The sequence below is a fragment of the Grammomys surdaster genome, unplaced genomic scaffold (genome assembly GCF_004785775.1).
Source record: "Grammomys surdaster isolate TR1022 unplaced genomic scaffold, NIH_TR_1.0 262, whole genome shotgun sequence".
Taxonomy (NCBI): domain Eukaryota; kingdom Metazoa; phylum Chordata; class Mammalia; order Rodentia; family Muridae; genus Grammomys; species Grammomys surdaster.
In genome coordinates, this window is record NW_021604703.1 from 4624112 (window position 1) to 4645224 (window position 21113).

At 48.6% G+C, this 21113-nt stretch overlaps 2 protein-coding genes across 2 annotated transcripts; one reads left to right on the top strand and one right to left on the bottom strand.

Moving 5' to 3' along the window:
- The first annotated feature begins 3660 nt into the window (after window positions 1-3660).
- On the top strand, window positions 3661-16864 carry Rmnd5b (required for meiotic nuclear division 5 homolog B). The gene is made up of 10 exons (XM_028775917.1): window positions 3661-3820; window positions 10503-10687; window positions 11965-12110; window positions 12227-12367; window positions 13210-13310; window positions 13447-13613; window positions 14485-14650; window positions 15951-16053; window positions 16155-16309; window positions 16393-16864. Exons 2-10 carry the CDS (start codon window positions 10549-10551, stop codon window positions 16454-16456), a joined length of 1182 nt encoding a protein of 393 aa, XP_028631750.1. The 5' UTR covers window positions 3661-3820; window positions 10503-10548; the 3' UTR covers window positions 16457-16864.
- Window positions 16865-17684: 820 nt separating this feature from the next.
- Window positions 17685-20990, bottom strand: Nhp2 (NHP2 ribonucleoprotein). The gene is made up of 4 exons (XM_028775971.1): window positions 20789-20990; window positions 20648-20717; window positions 18472-18577; window positions 17685-18045 (listed from the first exon to the last, which is right to left on the bottom strand). Exons 1-4 carry the CDS (start codon window positions 20946-20948, stop codon window positions 17920-17922), a joined length of 462 nt encoding a protein of 153 aa, XP_028631804.1. The 5' UTR covers window positions 20949-20990; the 3' UTR covers window positions 17685-17919.
- Window positions 20991-21113: the final 123 nt, after the last annotated feature.

A 21113-nucleotide genomic window follows, 5' to 3' on the forward strand; every position in this document is an offset into this window, starting at 1 on the left:
GCTCTTGCACTTAGTCACTACTGAGACCATGGGTCAAATACAGTTCACAAGTAAGGAAGGCAGTGTATTCTGGTGGAGGAGGGAGACATGTCTATACTAGCGAATGCTGTTGTAGACAGCCAAGCAGGGGATGCAGAGAACTCAGGTCTGGAGAAATGGCTTAGCAGAAGAACCCTGACTGTTCTTCCAGAGGCCCCAGTTCTATTCCCAACACTTACAGAGTGGCTCACAACTACCTGTTGCTCCAAGCCTGGGGGATACAATGGCCCTCTTCTGGCCTCCACAGGCACAGACATAGTGTAGGAAAGCACCTACACACAAAATACACAGTTTTAAACAGAGAACTGATACTCCAGAAGATCTTAAATATAGTGCAATGGGATCAACAGAGGCCTCCATGGTAGAGACAAGTCAGGAGAACAAAAAGAAAAGGAAGAACCTGCCTGAGACTGGGAGATTCTGATCATGAGGGGGCGTTCCTCCAGGGAGGATGCAGGCCACACTGTGATGCTTCAGGAGCTGCCTTGTCTGTCACTGGGTGTTTAGCTCCTAACGGCCTCAGGCAAGTTCCCCAGCTCACATTTTCACTTTTTAACAGGATTTTATTTTTGCATGTGTGTTTTGCCTGAATGTGAGTCTGAATCATAGCCCCCAGTCTACTTTCTCAAAACACTTTGTAAGGCTTTTTTGTCCCCACCCTTTTTTTTAATGAGAGAGTATTTAATCACAGCTCTTTTATATATCACTTTACACATTGCAAAACAAGAAAAACAATAGGAAAATAGCGTGGTACAATTACGTGGAAATCCAGAAATAATATTTTTGCAAAAATCATACAGAATAAAGGGAAGGCCTATGGAAGGAACACAATTTAACTTGAGCTGTTTGACTTGATTTCTGAATACGGGGCAGAATAAGGCACAAATTGCACTACTTTGTAAAATAAAATAGACATCAAAGTTATTCCTGTTTGTGTGTAGAAGTCAAAGGTCAACACTGAATATATCTTAAATCGCTCTCCACCTTTTTTGAGAGAGGGGCTCTCACTGAATCTGTGGCAGACTACTTCAGCTATGCTCATTAGCTATCAAGACCCAGGGACCTGCTGTCTGCCTCCCCAGTGCTTGCATAACAGGAAGTTGTTTTTTGTTTTTATGGGCAGCAGGGATTGAACTCAGGTCCTCAAGCTTGCATGACGCTTTCCCAACTGAAGTATCTTCCTAGCTTCGTTTTATTCTTTTTGAATTAAAAAAAAAAATCCTAGGAAACTGGCACAAAAGAAAGGAAATACTGAAGAAACAGCTTTCGGTCATTCCACTTTGAAGCAATCTCCTCCAACAAAAAACAAAAGTCCAGTCTGAACGAGGGAAGAGCAACAGAATTAAGCGAATAGGAAAACTGGTGCACAGGAAAAGTGCAGAATAATTCAGAACGCAAGGCCCACGACGTCGTGACAAAGGTTCAAAAGCTTAAATGTGAGCCGCTCCAGGTTCTGGTGGAAGCCGGCTTTGTTCACACCCTGCTTGACTGTGAGGCATCCTGGGAGAGGAAGTGGGAAAGCCTGGGGCTTTCTAGAAAGCTTGTGAGGTCCTGCCGGCTGAGGCTCGAGTTCTTCAGCTCTGGCTTTTTGCCTTAAGCAGAGCTCATTCAACTCCTCGCCCCCGCGACTTCCGCGTGGGGCTGGGACCACCCAAGCTCTGAGACACCGCCAGGCATCTCCAGGATGCTGGGGTCACGATGCCCCCTCAGGCTAGCTTCCCTCTTTGCACCGCCCTCTTTCCTGCTGTGTTTCAGCAGGTTGTGAGCCACAGCTTCCTCTTTTATTAAGCAGAGAATGTTGGTCGGCTCCCAACATCTCTGTGCTCACTATGTTCCAGTAGAGATGAGGATAAAGTCCTGAGCCCAATGGAGCTTTTATTCTAAAAGTTGGGGAGGCGGAGATAGGGGCAAGAAAACAAAATCAACACATAAACATATGAGTTCAAGCCAAGGCTATAAAGAAAACAAAGCTAGATTGTGCAAAGTGGAGGAGGCGGAAGAGGAGGACATCATAGATGTCTGTAGGGAAACCAGCAGTAAAAAAGCAGCCGCCTGAGCCAAGTGGTGGGGAGGAAGAGGCAGGCCGGTTTTTGAGTTCGAGGCCAGCCTGGTCTACAAAGTGAGTTGCAGGACAGCCAGGGCTACACAGAGAAAGCCTGTCTTGAAAAACCAGAAAAAGAAAGGGAAAAAAACGGGGGGGGAGGAGGGGGACCGCAAGCGTTGCTGGAGGACCCCAAGTGGTGGTGGTGCACACACCTGTAATCCCAGCACACAGAAGGTGGAAAGACGGTCTCCATGACGAGTTCAAGGCCAGTCTGAGTTACCGAAGACCTTTTCTCAAAATCTCAAAAGGAAAAAAAAATTTTTGTCCTTTCTGGTTTGGGGATCAGCACCTCCTCTCGTTTTGGACCTTCGTCCCCCACCTCCCCCGCGTGCCTGTCTTTCTTTCTTTCCTTCTTTCTTTCTCTCGTTCTTTCTTTCCTGGTCTCAAACTCAGATCTGCCTGCCTTTGCCTCCCCAATGCTGGAATTAAAAGCGTGTGCCATTACACCCGACTCCTTCACCTTTTTTAGTTAGGGCAAATATACAACCCCTATTTCATCTTGCCCCTAAAGAGTTGCTATTCACAGAGAGCAGGGGCTGTGGATGCATAGGGTTAGGTGACCCGGTAGGGACAAAAACAGAATTTTTTTTTTTTTTTTTGGTTTTTCGAGATAGAGTCTCTGTGTAGTCCTGGCTGTCCTGGAACTCACGCTGTAGACCAGGCTGGCCTCGAACTCAGAAATCCACCTGCCTCTGCCTCCCAAGTGCTGGGATTAAAGGCCACCACTGCCTGGTTTCTGTTAACCCCAGCGCTGCAGTACAGGCCTGCGCCAGTAGGCGTGAGGCAGCTAACAGTATCTGTGATCTCAACTCAGACCTTCACACTTGCTTTGCAAGCACTTTCCCCGTTGCCTCAGGACTCTTCCTGTAAACATCATTTGCTAGTTCAAAAAGCATCGCAGGAAATACTTAATCATCGGACCATATACATGTAATAGTCTTCTAAAATTTTTATTTTTCGGGTGCTAAGGATGGACCAAGGGACTTGCATGCACTTTACACAGCTAATCTCTCCCTGTCGTAGCTCATGCTGGCTTAACTCACTTTGTATCCCTTGACGTCTGATCTTCCTATAATTATAAGATTATAGGCGGGAACCACAGTACCCTGCTTTGTTTATTAACTGAGCCAGAGTGTCGCTTTGTAATCTAGAATGGCTTGGAACTCCCCGCGCTCATCCTGCTTCAGCTTCCCCTAGCCCAGCCTGGACATTTAAGACCTAGGAATTGTGGTTGGGGGCTCGGATTATGCAGGTGCGCCAGCTAATACTTCCGGTAGAAACTAGCGACAACCCTCCGGTGGTTCTGACCCGCGGAAACCGACGTTTGCTCCGGGTCGCCGGGACGCCGCTGACTGCCGCTTAACTCCGGGGAGCGACTCATTCGGCATTCCTTGCAGAGCCGCGGGCGAGACAGACGGTCTCCCCACGCTCCGCGACACCGCGCATGGGCGAGCCCGGACCCACCCGAGGGGCAACCGCCGCGCCTTCCGGTTCCGATGACAGCGGCGCCGGAAGCCGGCTGTGCTGCAAGACTAGGTGACAGCCTGCGGGCTCCGGGTCCCGGGGTGCGGGGCGCCCCGACCAAAGCCTGGAGCAGTCGTCGGCCACACCCTCTAAGGGCTGGTGGAGACGCCCGGACTCAGACGTCCCATATTAGTGCACCTGACTGAGTCAGAGGTAACCAGCTGTGGGCGGTGGGGTCCGGACAGGGCACTGCAGGAGGGTCTCTGGGAGGATAAGTAGCAGTTTGCCAGTCTTTTGCACTATAATGCAGGTGAGGTCGGGGTCGTGGCATACCCCTAGGGTAAATGGTGGGCTTTCCTGTCCTTTCACTTTTAGGTGAAGAAGTGACAATGTGAAACTTTCTAATATTTATAGGGATATGATTTGTTTGAAGGTAAAATACAGGGCATTAGATGTGGTTTGAAAAGATGACACTTGTGTGGATACCTAAATAAGGAGCCAGCTATGGGAAGATGTGAGAGAGTGTTCCGGGCAGAGGAGAGAAGCAGAAATAAACCGGATGTACCCTGGAACAGAAAGGCCCGTGGTGGTAGAGCATGGCAAGTTGGAATGAGGATAACAAGGGAGTTTGTTTGGATAGAACTTTTGTTTTCTTTTCAGTTGTTTGTTGTGTTGTTGTCTTTGAGACAAGGTCTCTTATAGCCACGCTGGCCTTGAACTCACAAAGATGCATCTGCCTCTGCCTCTCATGTGCCAGGAGGATTAAAATCATCCACCACCACACTCGATCTCAGATTTATTTATTTTCTTTGACGATGATGATGACGACGACAGCATTTTTCTACATAGCCTTGGCTGTCCTAGAATTCACTGTGTAGACCAGGCTGGCCTGAACTCACAGAGATCTGCCTGCCTCTGCCTCCTGAGTCCTGGGATTAAAAGTATGAATCACCACACTCAACAGATTAAAACAAAACAAAACAAAAAACAAAAAAAAAAAACCTTCTTATTTTTAGGTGTAATGGGGACCTTTTGCCTTCATGTGTGTCTGCACCACGAGATACAGTGGATGGAGAGGGCTTCAGGGTCTCTAGAACTGGAGTTACAGGAGGTTATAGCTGCCATGTGGTTGCTGAGAACAGAACCTGGGTTATTTACAAGAGCAGGAAGTCCTCCTTAAACACTAAGCCATCTCTCCGGTCCCAGTAGTGTGATGTCTTAACATTTACTTTCTATCTCTTTGTATCCACTGGGAGCTTTTGATTCAGGCCTTCTTAACCAAAGGCTAGGAAATGGAGGTACTGTTCAGTCAGTTAGGCTTACTTGGCCCAGTGATGCACTAGGCCCTGCAGGGAGGGAGAGAATCAAACTAGTCTCCAGGCTTTGCTTAGGTGGTAGTCCAGTTGGGGAGACACATCGGAAGAAGTGTGTGGAACTGACACATTAGCTTTGTGATGCAGAAAAGAAGGCTGCACAGGGGAGGTAGCTCCATGAGGAGAGGCCTGAGTTGGAGCCCAGAAACCCATGTCAAAAGGTGATGTATCACATGCTTTTAGTCTAGCAGGTGGATCTTTGTAAGTTCAAGGTCAGCCTGGATTTCAGAGAGAGGTAATTGGTGACCTTTTGGGAGCCAGAGGTTAACTTCAGGTGGCAGAGGTGTGAAGAGGGTGCTTGTGAAGTAAGTGAGTGTAACGAAATAAAAAAGTGAAAAGCAAGAGCTTTGGCCGTAGCTCAGTGGCTCAGCACTTGTCCAGCATGTGTGGGGGCTTGGCCCTGAAAAATCAATAAATTGATTACAAGTTAATGCTTTCCTGATGATACTTAATTCCAACTACTTGGAAGGCTAATGCAAGAAGGATTCCAAGTTCAAGGTCAGTCTGAGATACAGAATGAGCTCAAGGGCAGTCTGGTCAGTTTAGGGAGATCTTGACTCAAACAACACAAAAAGCTGAGGTTGGAACTAGGCGGTGGTGTACGACTTTAATCCCAGCACTCAGCAGGCAAGGGCAGGCCGCTCTCCAGTAGAGAGGGAGAGGGAGGGGGAGGGGGAGAGGAAGAGGGAGGGAGGAAGGAGAGGGAGAGGGAGAGGGAGAGGGAGAGGGAGAGGGAGAGGGAGATCTGAAAACAAGCAAGCAAGTGCACTCAGTGCACTAGGGTGCAGCTCAGTCGGGGTGGAGGTTTCTTGGGGAGTGCATGCTTGGCGTTGAGGCCAGCATGAACTATAGGAGACCCCACTTGAAAACAACTAGAAAGGATCATCAAGATGTCTCCATGTGTACAGATACTTGCTACATAGTCCTGGTGACCTGGGTTCAATCCCTGGAGCCCACGTAAAGGTGTCTGATCATGGCATGTGTGCCCACTTCTGCCCAAATCAAGAAAACGAGTACATATTTTATTTTCTGAGACAGGGTTTCTCTGTGTAGCCCTGGTTGTCCTGGAACTCACTCTGTAGACCAGGCTGGCCTCGAACTCAGAAATCTGCCTGCCTCTGCCTCCCAAGTGCTGGGATTAAAGGCATGTGCCACCACTGCCCGGCTGAATACATACATTTTAAAAAAGTAGGACAAAAGGTTGTCTACTGGACATGTACAGACTCGACTCTTCTCTTTTCCTTTTCTCTTCTCCTCTTCTCTTCCTTTCTTCTTCTTTTCTTTTCTTTTCTTTTCTTTTGAGACAGGGTCTTTCTATGTAGCTTGGCTGTTCTGAAATGCCCTATGTAGATCAAGATGGCCTCAGACCTCCCTAGTGCTAGAATTAACCACCTGGCCACCAAGCCAGGACCTTTGTGGTAGTTCCCTAAGTACAAGTAATGGGTTTTTACATATCTTTTTTTTTTTTTAAACTTTATTTATTTATTTATTATAAGTACACTGTAGCTGTCTTCAGACACCCCACAAGAGGGCATCAGATCTCATTGCAGATGGTTGTGAGCCACCATGTGGTTGCTGGGATTTGAACTCATGACCTCTGGAAGAGCAGTCAGTGCTCTAAACCACTGAGCCATCTCACCAGCCCCCTTTACATATCTTTACATTGTGTCAGATGTGTGTGCCTTGGGCTTTGAAGCAGGGTCTCTCACTAAACCTGTAGCTCAATGAGTAAGCTAGGTTGGTTGGCCTATCTCTAACTCCCTAGTGGGAGGATTTTACAGCTGGCTTCTTCTTGTGGGTACCAGGAATAAAGCTTAGGTTCTTCTATGGCAAGCATTTTACCAATGACGCCATCTTCTCAGCCCCATTCCTCAGCTTGTAATTTTTTTTTTTTTTTTGTAGGGAGCAGGATACAGTTTCTTACTATGTAGCCCAGGAACTAAAAGTGGTTGGTCTGCCTCTTCCTCCCAATCACTAAACTTAAAGGTATGCACCACCACACCTGGCTTTCCTCAGCTTTAACAATGATGTGTTTACTTATTGGGAGTGGGCCTGACTGCCAGGGCATGCGTTGAACAGTCAGGGCAGCTTTGTGCAGTCCTCCCTTCTTTCACTTGTAGTTCCCATGTGGTTCCCAGGATCATATTCAGGTCACCAGGCTGGGTGGCAAGTGGGTACTCACTGAGCCATTGGCCTGGATCATCCTCAACTTTTTTGATAGTTTCAAGGCCTCCCTCTGATGGTCCTGGTATCAGCTGGTATCTGACAAAGCCGGCATTTTGACCACAATGAGGTCCTGTCCTTGAGCCCTGTTAATCTCTGATAAACTGTGGCTGTTTATCCAGACTCTCTTGGCAGTCATATTTTTCTTGCCATCTTCCCCAGCTGGTGGCTTGTGCTTGCTCCAGTTAACTTCCTGTTGTCATAAGTGAGAGACCCTATGAGTTCATCCCAGTGGTACTCAACACACAGCTGTCTTTTCCTGCTGGGACAGCGACCGTGCAAAGTACGTAAGGAGAGGGCCTCAGCCTAGAGCCAGACAGCAGGCTTCCTTCAGTCCCCACTCCTCCGCTCCCCCGCTCAGTGGCCTTGGGGTGTTTATTTTATCTTTCCCTGTCTCATTTTCTCAGCTGCAAAGTGGGTCTAATAACCGTACCTACCTCATAGTGTTTCGAGAAGTGAATGATTTAATGGGTGAAGTCACTGGAGCACAGCCTAGCATATAACGAGCCTCTGGGGAATGCTAGTTACTACCAAGCGAAATAACTGTATCATTCTAAATGGGAGTCCCTGTTACATTGTATCCATACTGTAACTGTAGAGTCTGACTTTGGGGGTGTGGTTTCTCTGGACAGTGTGATCACAAATTTTAGTTTGTAAGATGGTATCAGCCAGGGCCCAGCACTATTTCCCTGTCATTTGTCCCCGTCTGGGAGGGAGACAGTGACTGTTGAGCTGAGCTGGGAAAGCCAAGATGGTGGTGCTTGTGGGACTAGGGGAGTACAGGAAGTGGGCGATCCCAGGGTCACCATTGACACTGGCTTCTTGTGATGTCACTTTTGAGAGGCTGGCTTCATTGATCCCTTTAGAGGGATGAATAGCAGTTCTCTTTCTAGTCCTGTGTGCGGATGCAGAAGGTCTCCTCTGTTGCTGTCTGTCTGAGGATTATCTGTGTACTCCATGTTGCAGGCTGCTCACAAAAGGGGCAGCAGAGTGGACTGGAGGGAGCCCGAAGTGAGCAAGAGGTGAAGTAGGTGTTAACTTTAGGCTGGGGTGCTGGCTCAGTGGTGCTTGCTATACAAACTTAAGGACCTGAGTTTGACTTTCCAGAACTTACATAAAACCACGTATGGTAGAGGACAGCTAATCCCAGCGTTCAGTTCCTCTGGTGAGATGGGAGGCAGAGTCATGACAATTGCTGGAAGCTCCCAAACCCAGGGTAGCCTTGAATATGCAGTAGTGAACAACTAAGAACAACAACAAACAAGATAGAAGGAAACACCCGAGGCTGGCCTCTGACCTCAGTGCCACACTGTGGTATGCACATATGTGCCTGTACTCAGACACATGCATCCGTGCATACACATCATGCGTAACTACCATATACACCCTCCATGGTGTAACTGAGCCAGAGGGCATCTGGTGCGGTAGGGAGGCAGGCCCTAGGTTGTCACTCGGTGATCAGAACTAAGGGTGCAGAGGGAGAGTGGAGGACAGCAGGTAGGTCAGGCTCGGGCTACCTGCAACAACAGGGGAGTTGGGCTGGAGGACTCAACCATGGAGAGGCCACATCCCGCTCCAGGGCCTGGAACTGTGAGAGCAAGGGTTCTGGCTGTCCACATCTGAGGAGCTGTCAGAAGGCAGACAGCCTAGAGGACAAACAGTCCCCACAACAGGCAGTTATTCCCGAAACTGTACTTGAAATGGACACCCATTCTGCCTTCATGGCTTATCTCCCTGCAGTACATGAAAAACCAGTTCCACTAACTGAAGGGAAGCTGGCTGTAGTGAATATATGCAAGTACCTGCAGTGTGAGCCTCGGCCGCTCTGACATACAGCCTGCCGAGGATCCTGTGAGGCTCAGGCTTCCGAGTACGAAAGGAACTGCGGGTTTGTCAGAGGCTCAGTCTCTGAAGTGGGTGGCCTGTGGGACCTGAATATGATACCCAGAATCCTGTAAAAAATTCCAGTTGTTGGGACTGGAGCGATGGCTCAGGTGTACTTAGAAGGCCCAGGATTGATTTTGCAATCCACAAGGTGGCTCAGAACTACCTGTAAAGGGATCCAGTCCCCTCTTCTGGCTTCTACAGACATTGCACATACATGGTACACATATGTACATGAAACAAAACACCTACACATATAAACTAATAAATTTAAGAAATGCTGGGTATGGTGGTTCATACTTGTAATCTCAGCATTAGGGAGCTGGAGCCCAGAGGATCTCTGGTGCTCAGTGGCCAGCCAGCCCAACCCAACTGGTGAGCTTCAGACCAGTGAAATGAAAGACCCAATCTGAAAGGAAGGAGACAGCATTCTTGGGGATGATACTCAAGGTGGCTCTGTGCCTTAGGAAGGGAGGCTGGGCTGGAGAGATGGCTCAGGGGTTAAGAACACTGACTGCTCTTCCAGAGGTCCTGAGTTCAATTCCCAGCAACCACATGGTGGCTTACAACCATCTGTAATTTGATGCCCTCTTCTGGTGTGTCTGAAGACAGCTACAGTGTACTCATATAAATAAAAATAAATAAATCTTTAAAAAAAAAAAAGCCGGGCAGTGGTGGCGCACGCCTTTAATCCCAGCATTTGGGAGGCAGAGGCAGGCAGATTTCTGAGTTTGCTGAGTTCGAGACCAGCCTGGTCTACAGAGTGAGTTCCAGGACAGCCAGGGCTACACAGAGAAACCCTGTCTCGAAAAACCAAAAAAAAAAAAAAAGAAAAAAAAAGGGAGGCTGGAGGGATGGCTTAGTAGTCACAGCTCTTGCTGCTCTTGCCGAGGACCAGTTGGTTCCCAGCACCCATATGGAGCAGCTTTCCAGCTCCAAGAGAGGAAGAGGAGATTTGAGACATGGTTTCTCTGTGTAACCCTGGCTGTTCTAGAACTCACACAGATAAAGGCATGCACCACCGCTGCCTGTTGATCAGAAGTCTGCTTCTGACTTCCTTTGGTACTCACATACACACATATAAGTATTACAAAGATAACAGAGCAAAAAGTTTGAGACAGTAATTTTGTTTTGTTTTTGTTTTTTAAGAGAGGGTTTCTCTGTGTAACAGCCCTGTCCTGGAGCTTTGTAGACTAGGCTGGCCTTGAACTCAACAGAGATCCACCAGCCTCTGCTGGGATCAAAGGCATGCATCACCACACCCAGCTGACAATGTATGCATGACCACAATACAAAACAACTCTGTCCTTCTTTATCGGGGAACTGATTTTTTATTATTCAGGAGGGGTGGGGGATCTGAAGAAACGTTATAGGAAGCATAACACCCTACCCTCTCCCCCTAACCCCCCCCCAAGATCCACACTGGCCTGACACAGTCGACATCACTAGGCAGAGGCCACCATGGAGCAGTGTGCGTGTGTGGAGAGGGAGCTTGACAAGGTCCTTCACAAGTTCCTGACCTACGGGCAACACTGCGAGCAGAGCCTGGAGGAGCTGCTGCACTACGTGGGCCAGCTGAGAGCTGAGCTGGCCAGTGCAGGTGCGTGGCATCCCCAGGGACCATGTAGCCACAGGCTACTGACTGGGTGGTTGGGTCTTGGACATGCATCCCTAGGCTTCCTTGAAGGTAGTAAAGGAAGCCCTCGCTCCTTCAGAAAACCTGACAGAAATGATTAATTTACTTGAAATCACTAATGTTGCCAGTTTGTTTTCAATTAACTTTTATGTATTTATTTTTTTGGGGGGTGGGGGAGTGATGTTCCTAGGGTTTATTTCTATTGTAACATGTATCAGCGCATCATACCTGCTATGGCTGACTGATAGCCTGTTGTATGCATGTGTGGGATTCTGTACCCATTAGTGGATGGAAATTGGCTTGTTTCTATTTCTGTGCTATCCTGAAGAATGCTAGGAGAGTTCCACACATGGTTTTCTGTGTTTCCATTTCTCCTAGGAGTGGAATTGCTGGGTCAGGGTCACCTTTGAGTTTAATCTTCCAGTTCACAGGAAAGCCTGCAGTACAGCCAATACACACAATAAATGAATGCACGTGGGTGCCAAGTCACCATTCACAGCAACCTAGACTTTGAGAGCTGAGACAATGGAGTCCCCAAGGCCCTGGCTTGTGGGCTAGAGAGATGGCTCACCAAGTACAAGGCACCTGTGGAGAAGCTGACGACCTGACTCCTGGGACCCACATGGTGGAAGGAGAGAAACTCCTGTCTTCTCACCTCCAGTGTGCATCATAGCACATACGTGTATCATGCTTCATTCCCCAACCCTTGTGCAACTAACTAATAAAGATATCTTTTTGTTTGTTTGAGACAGGGTCTTTCTACATAGCTCTGGCTGTCATGGAACTTACTATATAGACAAGGCCAGCCTAGAACTCAGAGATCCACTTGCCTCAGCCTCTCAAGGGCTATGATTAAAGGTGTATGTTACCACACCCGGCAGTTGTTAAAAATCTTAAAATAAGTAAACAAACATAGAGGCTTGTTCGACATTGTAATTTCCAAGTCCCTGGCATCCAAGTACCAGGAAGCTGGTAATACCAGCACTCTTGAATCAGAGGCAGGAGGATCTCTATGAGTTAGAGGCTAGCCTGGTCTATAGTGAGTTCCAGAGCAGCCAGGGCTACACAGTGAGATTAAAAAAATAAGCAGCCGGACCCAGACTGGAAGCAGGTGTTTAGCTCTGGCATGCAGGGCCGTCCCCTGGATCACCACACTGGCACATAGTAGGAAGCAGACAGGCTGCTGCAGAAGCTGCCCAGGATCTGCCTCCTGCCCCTGACACAGTCTGCTATCTCCACAGCTCTTCAGGGGACCCCTCTCTCAGCCACACTCTCCCTTGTGATGTCCCAGTGCTGTCGAAAGATCAAAGACACAGTCCAGAAACTGGCTTCCGACCATAAGGACATTCACAGCAGCGTCTCCCGAGTGGGCAAAGCCATTGACAGGGTGAGTGTGTGAGTGGCCCAGGGTCTAGGAGTGGGAACACCCCAGAGCTAATGTGCACTGGTTGGGCAGTAACACACATGAGTGCCTGAGTCACAAATCTGTCTCTCCTCTGTCAGAACTTTGACTCTGAGATCTGCGGCGTGGTCTCAGATGCTGTGTGGGACTCACGTGAGAAGCAGCAGCAGATCCTGCAGATGGCCATTGTAGAGCACCTGTACCAGCAGGGCATGCTCAGTGTAGCTGAGGAGCTGTGCCAGGTAATGTTGGCCTTGAGACATGAGGGCACCTATCTCCTGCTGTTTAAGATGGTCTCACTTATGTAACCCAGGCTAGCCTCATTGTTATCCTCCTTCCTCAGTCTCCTAAATTCTGGGATTATGGTGTGGCACAGCAGCATGCCCAGCCCTGTATTCACCTGCTAGTGTTCCAGCCAGTTCCTGATATTCTTGACTATTTTTGTTTTGGAACTTGCTATGTAGGCTAGGCTGCTCTCAGAGATCCTCCTGCCTCTTAAGTGCTGGGACCACATCCTGTTTCTTGTGATTCTGAGGTAAGGTCTGGCTGTATAGACCAGTCTTGCCTCCAACCAGTCTTCCTTTTTCCTCTCAAGCTCTGGGATTGCAGCTGTGCATGGGCCTCCTGCAGGCCTGCTCACTGACATTCTTTGTGTTTATTTTACAAAGAATCTTGATCCCTCTACTACAAAGTAAGAGGTAACTCTCAGTGTATCTGATACAAACAAAGTTACTGATTTCTAGCTAAGATCTGTTGCTGGCTGGAGCCAAGGCTCGCTCTCCTTTGTGTTTAGGGGTTAGCAAAATGGCAAAGAGTGGGTTACCAGGAGTCTTTGCCTTAATGTAATTAGGTGAATTAAAAAGTAATTTTCTCACTAGGCCATTCAGTGCCAGGCCTGGGGACTATTTGCAGAGTCCTATGGTGGCTGACAGTGATGATGCTTAGCCTCTGCAGGATGGAAAGTGAACAACAGGGGCTCTTGCTATTGGCAGACCACAGTTCCTTGCTTTTCTCCAGCCAACCTTTGGCTGATGAAGTTTATTATGGGAAGAATTTTGGGGACACTGCCTTGCATCTTTCCCAGGAATCGACACTGAATGTGGACCTGGACTTCAAGCAGCCCTTCCTGGAGTTGAACCGGATCTTGGAAGCTCTACACGAGCAAGACCTAGGACCTGCACTGGAGTAAGGATGCCCACTGTGGGGCTTGCACATGGTCGCCTCACCTAGATATGCCTGACTCATTCCAGCCATGCCTTAGGGATTCACAGTCTTAGGGCCCTCTGTAGTCACTACTCACTGTACTGTTGTTTCTCCCCAGATGGGCTGTTTCCCACAGGCAGCGCCTGCTGGAGCTCAACAGCTCACTGGAGTTCAAGCTGCACCGGCTGCACTTTATCCGCCTCCTAGCCGGAGGCCCCGAGAAACAGCTGGAGGCTCTCAGCTATGCTCGGCACTTCCAGCCCTTTGCTCGGCTACACCAGAGAGGTAAGTGGCCAGAATGCTGGGTGTGTGTGTGTGAGTAGGGTTGGGCCTAGGCTTCAGCCTATTTTTTGGACATGTTGGGTGTCCTGTCTTTGTATCCACAAATGGTCTGTTTCCAGAAAGACGGCTCCCCACAATTTAGAAACCTTTGACTGTCTTTTGCCTCTAAAGTGAAGTCCAAAGCAAAGGCACAGCTGAGGCAGGAGGACAGCTTCAGTCTAGCTAGTTTATGTTAGTCATACTAGTATAGGCTAGCATGGCAATGGCAAGACCTGACTCAAGAGTTAAAGACCATAAGGTAAAATACATATGATTTATTTATTATGTATACAGTGGTCTACCTGCATGTACGCCTGCAGGAGAGGGTGTCAGATCCCACTACAGATGGTTGTGAGCCACCATGTGGTTGTTGGGAATTGAACTCAGGACCTCTGGAAGAGTGACCAGTGCTCTTAACCACTGAGCCATCTCTCCAGCCAGCCCACAATATTTAAAAAAAAATAAAAATTATAAAACCAAGCAGTGATCTAGTTATTTGTATTTTGTGTGTGTATGTGTGTGTGTGTGATACTGGGGCAGGGGGTTTGAACCTCACTTTATCAATACTGCTTTACATATAGAGATGGATACACACAGGCTCAAAAAAATTGGGGGAGGGTGAATGGAGACCTTCTGTGCCAAGCAGAGACATGCTTATGATGTAGTCAGAACGCTGGAGCCCAGCAAGTCTCACCTTCCTACCTGCCTCCATGTTGGCAGCAGCCTGTATGTAGGTAGACGCCCTCCTCTGCACATCAGAGGACTTTGCAGTCCTGTGGCTGAGGTGTGGCCCAGAGCTCTGCTTTTCCTGAACTGTCATCCCATTGTCTTGTAGAGATTCAGGTGATGATGGGCAGTCTGGTGTACCTGCGGCTGGGCTTGGAGAAGTCACCCTACTGCCACCTCTTAGACAACAGCCACTGGGCAGAGATCTGTGAGACCTTTACTCGGGATGCATGCTCCCTCCTGGGGCTTTCAGTGGAGTCCCCACTCAGTGTCAGGTACAACCTAGCCTCCTGAGGTCAGCCTAAGGGGAAGGCAGGGAGGGGGACAATTGTGCTGACCCTTCCCTGTGCTCTCACAGACCTAAGCTGGCTCACCATCTTTCCTTGAAATAGACACTGCTTGATTTTAGTTAGACAGGGCCCACCTCTCCTGCACAGTACCCTTGGGAAACTACACTACTCTCATCCAGCCACCCTCTCACAACTTCACTAAGACATCACTCCCCTGCACGGAGAGTGAGGAGTGCTGAGCCACGTGCTTGAGTTACTGCTTAATCTCTGCACTGCATGGTCTCTGCTCACTTCACAGCAAGCCCAGGCTAGACCCTCTTACTCCAGCTTAGCAGGTAAGATGGAGCTTTGCCACGAGCTAACTTGTAGGCTCTTAAAGGAACAAAGAACACCTAGATTGGCCCCAGGAAGTCACTTTACCATAGGGGATAGCTGTCAGTGTAGAGAACAGGCTATACTTGCCTACATTGTTGCTGTGGAGTCAGGTCACCACAGCCTCTAGGCAGGATCCACTGGGCAGGGCTGTACTGTACTCACAACCCGAGGTTCCAGCCAGTGGGCTCTCTGCTACCTACTCATCTTGAAATAGAGTTTTTGTTTGTTTGTTTTTCGAGACAGGGTTTCTCTTTATAGCCTGGGCTGTCCTGGAAGTCACTCTGTAGACCAGACTGGCCTCAAACTCAGAAATCCGCCTGCCTCTGCCTCCCAAGTGCTGGGATTAAAGGCGTGCGCCACCACTGCCCAGCAAAATAGAGCTTTTATAGATGTCTTTGCTGGCACTCTCACTTTATACCACAGTAATAGAGCTGGTTAGACTACAAGCAGGCTCTGGCCCTTTCAGCTGAGCACTGTCCCCATCAGGGGCTTTCCACAGGAGCACTTCATCTCCTTGCTGATCTCTTTACTGGAGCTTTTCAAATTTTGGGGTACATCAGAGCAAAGAGTTGAACATAGCTCTCTCTGTACATTACTAGCGGCTTTGTAGGAGCAGCAGAGAGGACTCAGGGGTTAAGGCACTTGCTGCTCTTACTAAGGGCCTGAGTTTGGTTCCCAGCACCCACATAGAGGCTCTCATTAGCTAGTTCCATGAGACCTGACATACTCCACACATGCATGTAATCCACACATATACGTAAGCACACATTTGTACACAAAGATTAAAAACAAGGAACTCTCAAGGACAAATCTGCCTTTATACCACTTGAGAATTTTTGTCTACAGTCCTATCTGGGATAGTGTGCTGGGCCTTGTGACCCCAGCTGCTTCAGTCTCTTCTGTTCCTCAGCTTTGCTTCCGGCTGTGTGGCACTGCCCGTGCTGATGAACATCAAAGCTGTGATCGAGCAGAGGCAGTGCACTGGGGTATGGAGTCACAAGGATGAGCTGCCGGTAAGACCAGCAACTCTGCTGGAGAGGTACCCTCAGAAGCAGGGGCTGGGGCACAGGGCTCAGACAAGAACTGTAACTCAGCCTTTTGCTGGCCTCCACAGATTGAGATTGAGCTGGGCATGAAGTGCTGGTATCACTCCGTGTTTGCATGCCCTATCCTGCGACAGCAGACCTCAGATTCTAACCCCCCTATCAAGCTCATCTGTGGCCATGTCATCTCCAGAGATGCACTCAACAAGCTCATCAATGGAGGAAAGTAAGTCCCCCCTGCCTAGCTCCATCCTGGCCTGGCTTTCCTGGCCAGCTCTGAGATGGTCTTGCTTTTGCCTTTTCTTGCAGGCTAAAGTGTCCCTACTGTCCCATGGAACAGAATCCAGCAGATGGGAAACGCATCATATTCTGATTCCAAGGAACATTCTGGAAGGTGTAATCACCCATAGGCCTTTGTGGAGGGACTGGTTTCAGTAAACTGGATGCCTCTCAGACCAGCATTACCAAGAGAACCAACCTGCCTAGGCAGAGGCCAGGGAAGGCCATGAACCACCCTATGCCTCCTTACCTTCAAGGAACTGGCTACTCTGTTCCTGCTGTCTTTCTGTTTACACTTGCCTCTGACGGAGCAGCAAAGGCCTTGGCTATCAAATACAGACATCTTTCTACTCCTGCCCGTCAAAGGGGTTTCCAAATGTGGCCCACCTCCTTCTACTATACAGTCTTAACTGTATCTACCCATTTTCCACTGTAAATAGCCCGTTAGAACTGAATGCTGTTTTATAACTTTGAGCAAATATATTCATAACCCTTCTCCTTATTGCTGGCTAGGCTTGAGTTTCACTGACCAATGACTGCATGCCTTGTTACATATATAAGTGATTGGGCATTGTCTGGTGGCAGGAGCTACCAAACCACATCTGGTATTTCTGGCTAGGATAGCAGATCTGGGCAGAATGTTTCCCGGTATTGTGTAAAGACCTTACTAGTAAGCTGTTAAGATGAAAGCTTATAGTTCCAACGTTTGAGACCTCTAAGCCCAGATCTACCTCTGATTATTCCAAGATGCTTCAACTTGTTTGCTCTGCATCCTAATTCAGTGTGGGGCTTTAGGAAACGTTTTGTCAAGTGGGAGGACTTGGGTTTTTTTTTTTTTTTTTTTATGTGTGGGGGTATATTCTTACAAGTATGTCTGCCACCTGGTGCCCTTAAAAGGCCAAAAGAGGGCTTCAGTTTTCTGCAACTCGAATTACAGACAGTTGTGATGCACCATATGTGCTAGGAACTATGGAAGAGTGGCCAGTGCTCTTCTTACCTGTTGAGTTCATCTCTCCGGCTTCCAGGACCTGGGGTTGTATAACTAGCTTCATATTCTTACTGAAAATGTACTATGTGGATGGGCAAACTATTCTATCGTATGTAAGGCTCTTGGAGGTGTGGGGTGGGGTTTGGGCCCTGCTGCCTCGTCTCCTCACCCCAGCTGTCCTGGAGTGGGAACTGAAGACAGGTGGGCTGTAGAGACAGTGCTGAACATTTGCCAGGTACACCCTCGAGGCTGTGCTGAAAGGCTGCTTTCGCTCCTGCTGCCAACTCCTTGGCTCTGCCAGCAGCTGGAGTTTAAAAAACACCCACACACTTGCCACATTTCGCCTTAGCATTTACTTCTATGCCATATTCTTGGAACTGTCTTCATCAAAGCTCAACAGGAGACAGCAATGATGGCAAAGATGCTGGTTCGACCTCCAAGAACAGCTGCTGGGGCTGTCTGGGAAGACTCACACATCAAGAAATCGGGGAGATGCTGTTAGGGTGGGCAGCCGCCTGCAGCCAGCCCAGCATCTCTTGGAACAGGGGCTGGGTTGCAGCCCAAGTCTCTCACAGAGGTGTGGGCAGTGCCTGCACCTCCTCCAGGCACTTGTCATAGGCCTCCTGATATTCTTCATGGGGCTTCACCATGATCACACAAGTGGGACGCTTGGAGCCAGTGGCTGCACCCAAGTCCTACACAGAAGAGAAGAAAAGCTCCTGGGAACAGGGGTCATAGCCTAACCTGGCCTATAGCCATATCCCGTTGGAAAACATTACATATAAAAATATTTCAGATGTTTGCCATCACTTAAACTAAGCTCTCAAGCTGTGGTCCTCCAACCCAATACTGAATATTCCCACATGGCCTACAAGGGTATCCCTGAAGGAAGGACAGTGCCTCTTGTTTTATCAGTCTCTGACACCCTTTACATGTGTTTAAATAGTCTTAGCACACAGAAGATTCCCCCTTACAGGAAGGCAGCCTGCCAGCCATGTGCTATGCACTTTAGTCCCAGCTGAGACACCCAGACCTGAGAATTCCAACACTTGAGAAACTTCCTCAAATAGCCTCCCCAGGGCCAAGATGAGAGTGGGGCAGGGTGGGCATGAGCTCCTTACCGTCTTAGAGGGGATATAGACGTAGGGCAAGTTCTGGTCTTCGCACAGAACTGGAAGATGGCAGTACACCTCAATCGGCAATGTGTCTCCTGCCAAAATCATGATCCTGCAACGAGAGAAACCACTATTGGTTCTACTTTGCTCCCTCTCTTTCCCTTCCAGCCTGGCTGTGAGGGCACAGAGACGAATAGGATGCCTCACCCGACCCAAGGACCCTCACAGTCATGTTTGGCAAATGCATTCTTCTGGGGTCGTGATCTCTACTTGACAGCATGTAAATGTCACCAAATGTGACTAGAGGTGAAGTGCTGGGACAGATGAGGTATGGGAGAAGCGCCAAGAAATAGGTACTCAGCTCTCCTTAGAGTCAGTAAAGTCCCAACCAGGAGATGACCCTTGAACTTGAGTGCCATGTGGAGGATCCCAGAATGGCAGGTGTGGGGACAGAATAAGGCCAAGGGACTCAGTGCTGGTTGCCTTTTGCAGCATATACTAGGAGGGGGTCAAAGAACAAAGCTGAGAGATTGGCAGAGATCATACCTAAGGGTTTAAGTAACACACAGGCTCTGTCCCAAGAGAGAGCTTGCCAGAGTCCTGAACCATGGTTGTGAGCTATCAATGTACCAGACCCAGAAGTCCTGAAGATCCACCCAGAAGAAAGAATGTTCTCTAAGGGTGAGAGACAAAAATCTGTTTCCATACTCCATTCCCATTGGCACAGAGCTAGTCCTCTCTGCCTGCTCCTTTGCTGTCCTTCCCTGTGGTTCCTTTCCTGACTTATTATCATGGTGCCAGGTGCCACCTGAAGCTACAATCCCCATATGCTCTACCAAAACACAACCAGCTATCTGCCTGTAGGACAGCTAAGCTGAGCATATCCAGGGCATTTTCCATATCAACTCAGGATGCCTCAGAGGGTAAAGACACTCACTGCCGAGACTGACCACCTGAGTTCAATCCCTGGAACTCAAATGGTAGAAGAGAATCAGCTCTCACAAGTTGTCTGCTGATGGCCACATATGTATCAGAGTGTGCATGTGTGCATACACATGCAAGCAGGCACACACAGGTAATAACCACTTGAAATACTTAAAAGGTATCTAAAAATCACACTTAAAATGTTTTCACACAAACCTGGTTTTCCTCCACTGTCTGTCTACAGTCATAGACTAGAGCCCAAGCTAGCATGTAAAGTCATGATGTGTCACCGTCCTCTCAAATCCATCAGCTGTAGCTTCTGCCCATCACCTGACTTGGGCCACAACAGCTTCCTAAGTCTGACTTGCCTCTCCTAATTCTTCCCTCAGTGTCACTCCTCAGCTTCCACTCTGTTCTGGGAACACTAAACCTACCATCCCTTAGAAAGCCCAGGAGGGCTGGAGAGGTGCACGTGGTGGTGCCATCTGTAACTCCAGTCCAAGGGGATCTTATACCTTGCCTTCTGGCTTCCGAGGACACCAATGATGAACCAACATATACATGCAGGCAAAACATTCATACACTTAAAAGGCGTAACCACCATACATTGTGTAACCACTATAGTGCCCTGCCCAAGAGCTCATTCTTCTCAGGATTCCACCACCCCAATTAACGTTCACTCATTCTCTTCTGCTGTTTTGAGACAGGGTTTCTATACACAGTCTTGGCTGTCCTGGAACTCAGAGATCTCTGCCTTTGTTGGGATTAAAGGCCTCACTCACTACTCTTGGCCTATCATTCTATCCTTTTGGGAGTTTGTTTTGAGACCTTTTCATAGCCCACGCTGGCCTTAAACTAGCTATGTTTCCAAAGCTGGCCCTCATTCTCCTCTGGCCTACTTGGGAAAATGTCTCTCTACATACAGGACATTCCCTAAAACCTGAAAAAGTAGTGCCATTCTACAGAACTAACAAACAGGGCTCTAGTTTACACGGGCCAGATTTCTCTTCTCTTCCCTGTCATTTACTGGGAGCTCCATTTACTGGTAGTGAAGGAAGTTGACTGCTTGACTGGTCAGTCAACTTCACCTTAACTGAGTAGGTGGAATTTTTTCTTAACCAATTAATAATCCAAACTTAGTGGCATAGTATTTGTCTACCACGTACAAGGCCCTAGATTCAATCCCCGGCACTGAAAAACAAACAAACTAACAAACAAACCGCACAAAACTTAAAAACCAGCGAAGACAGGTTCTCACCCTTTCTCGCCCTTGTTGACAAATTTCTGAACCTCCTTCACCCCGCGACGAATCTGCTTCTGTTTCACAGCTACAAGGAGAGAGAGACATGAGCCGAGACCTCGTCGACCCCGGTCCGCCCAACCCGCCCGCCCGCCTCACCCTTCTTGATGCACTTGTAGAGCTTTCGTGTTAGGCGGCGGGAAGCTAGGGGCTGCGCGATGGGGTTCAGGTTGACCAGCAGCTCTTCGTACGTGCGCTCCTCGCTGCCGCCCTCCGCCTGCGCCTCAGACTCCTCGGGAACAGCCTTTATTTTGGTCATCTTAACAACTACAACTCAGTTAGGGCATAGAGTAACCACGCGGTCGCCGCCTTCGAGATATCTTCCGGGTTATGAAGCGGCTGTGACCAATTGGGAAACGAGGTATTCTGCACCGACCAATCGCTAAGTAGCTCTCTGGGGGCGGGATTTTGGATATAGAGGCGG

Excerpts from the sequence above, each read along its gene's own strand:
- Rmnd5b (XM_028775917.1), top strand. The coding sequence starts at position 10,549 with ATGGAGCAGTGTGCGTGTGTGGAGAGGGAGCTTGACAAGGTCCTTCAC. Across the intron at positions 10,688-11,964 it reads AGCTGAGCTGGCCAGTGCAG|CTCTTCAGGGGACCCCTCTC; the intron begins GTGCGTGGCATC and ends CTATCTCCACAG. Across the intron at positions 12,111-12,226 it reads TGGGCAAAGCCATTGACAGG|AACTTTGACTCTGAGATCTG; the intron begins GTGAGTGTGTGA and ends CTCCTCTGTCAG.
- Nhp2 (XM_028775971.1), bottom strand. The coding sequence starts at position 20,948 with ATGACCAAAATAAAGGCTGTTCCCGAGGAGTCTGAGGCGCAGGCGGAG. Across the intron at positions 20,718-20,788 it reads CTACAAGTGCATCAAGAAGG|CTGTGAAACAGAAGCAGATT; the intron begins GTGAGGCGGGCG and ends CTCTCCTTGTAG. Across the intron at positions 18,046-18,471 it reads TCTATATCCCCTCTAAGACG|GACTTGGGTGCAGCCACTGG; the intron begins GTAAGGAGCTCA and ends TCTTCTGTGTAG.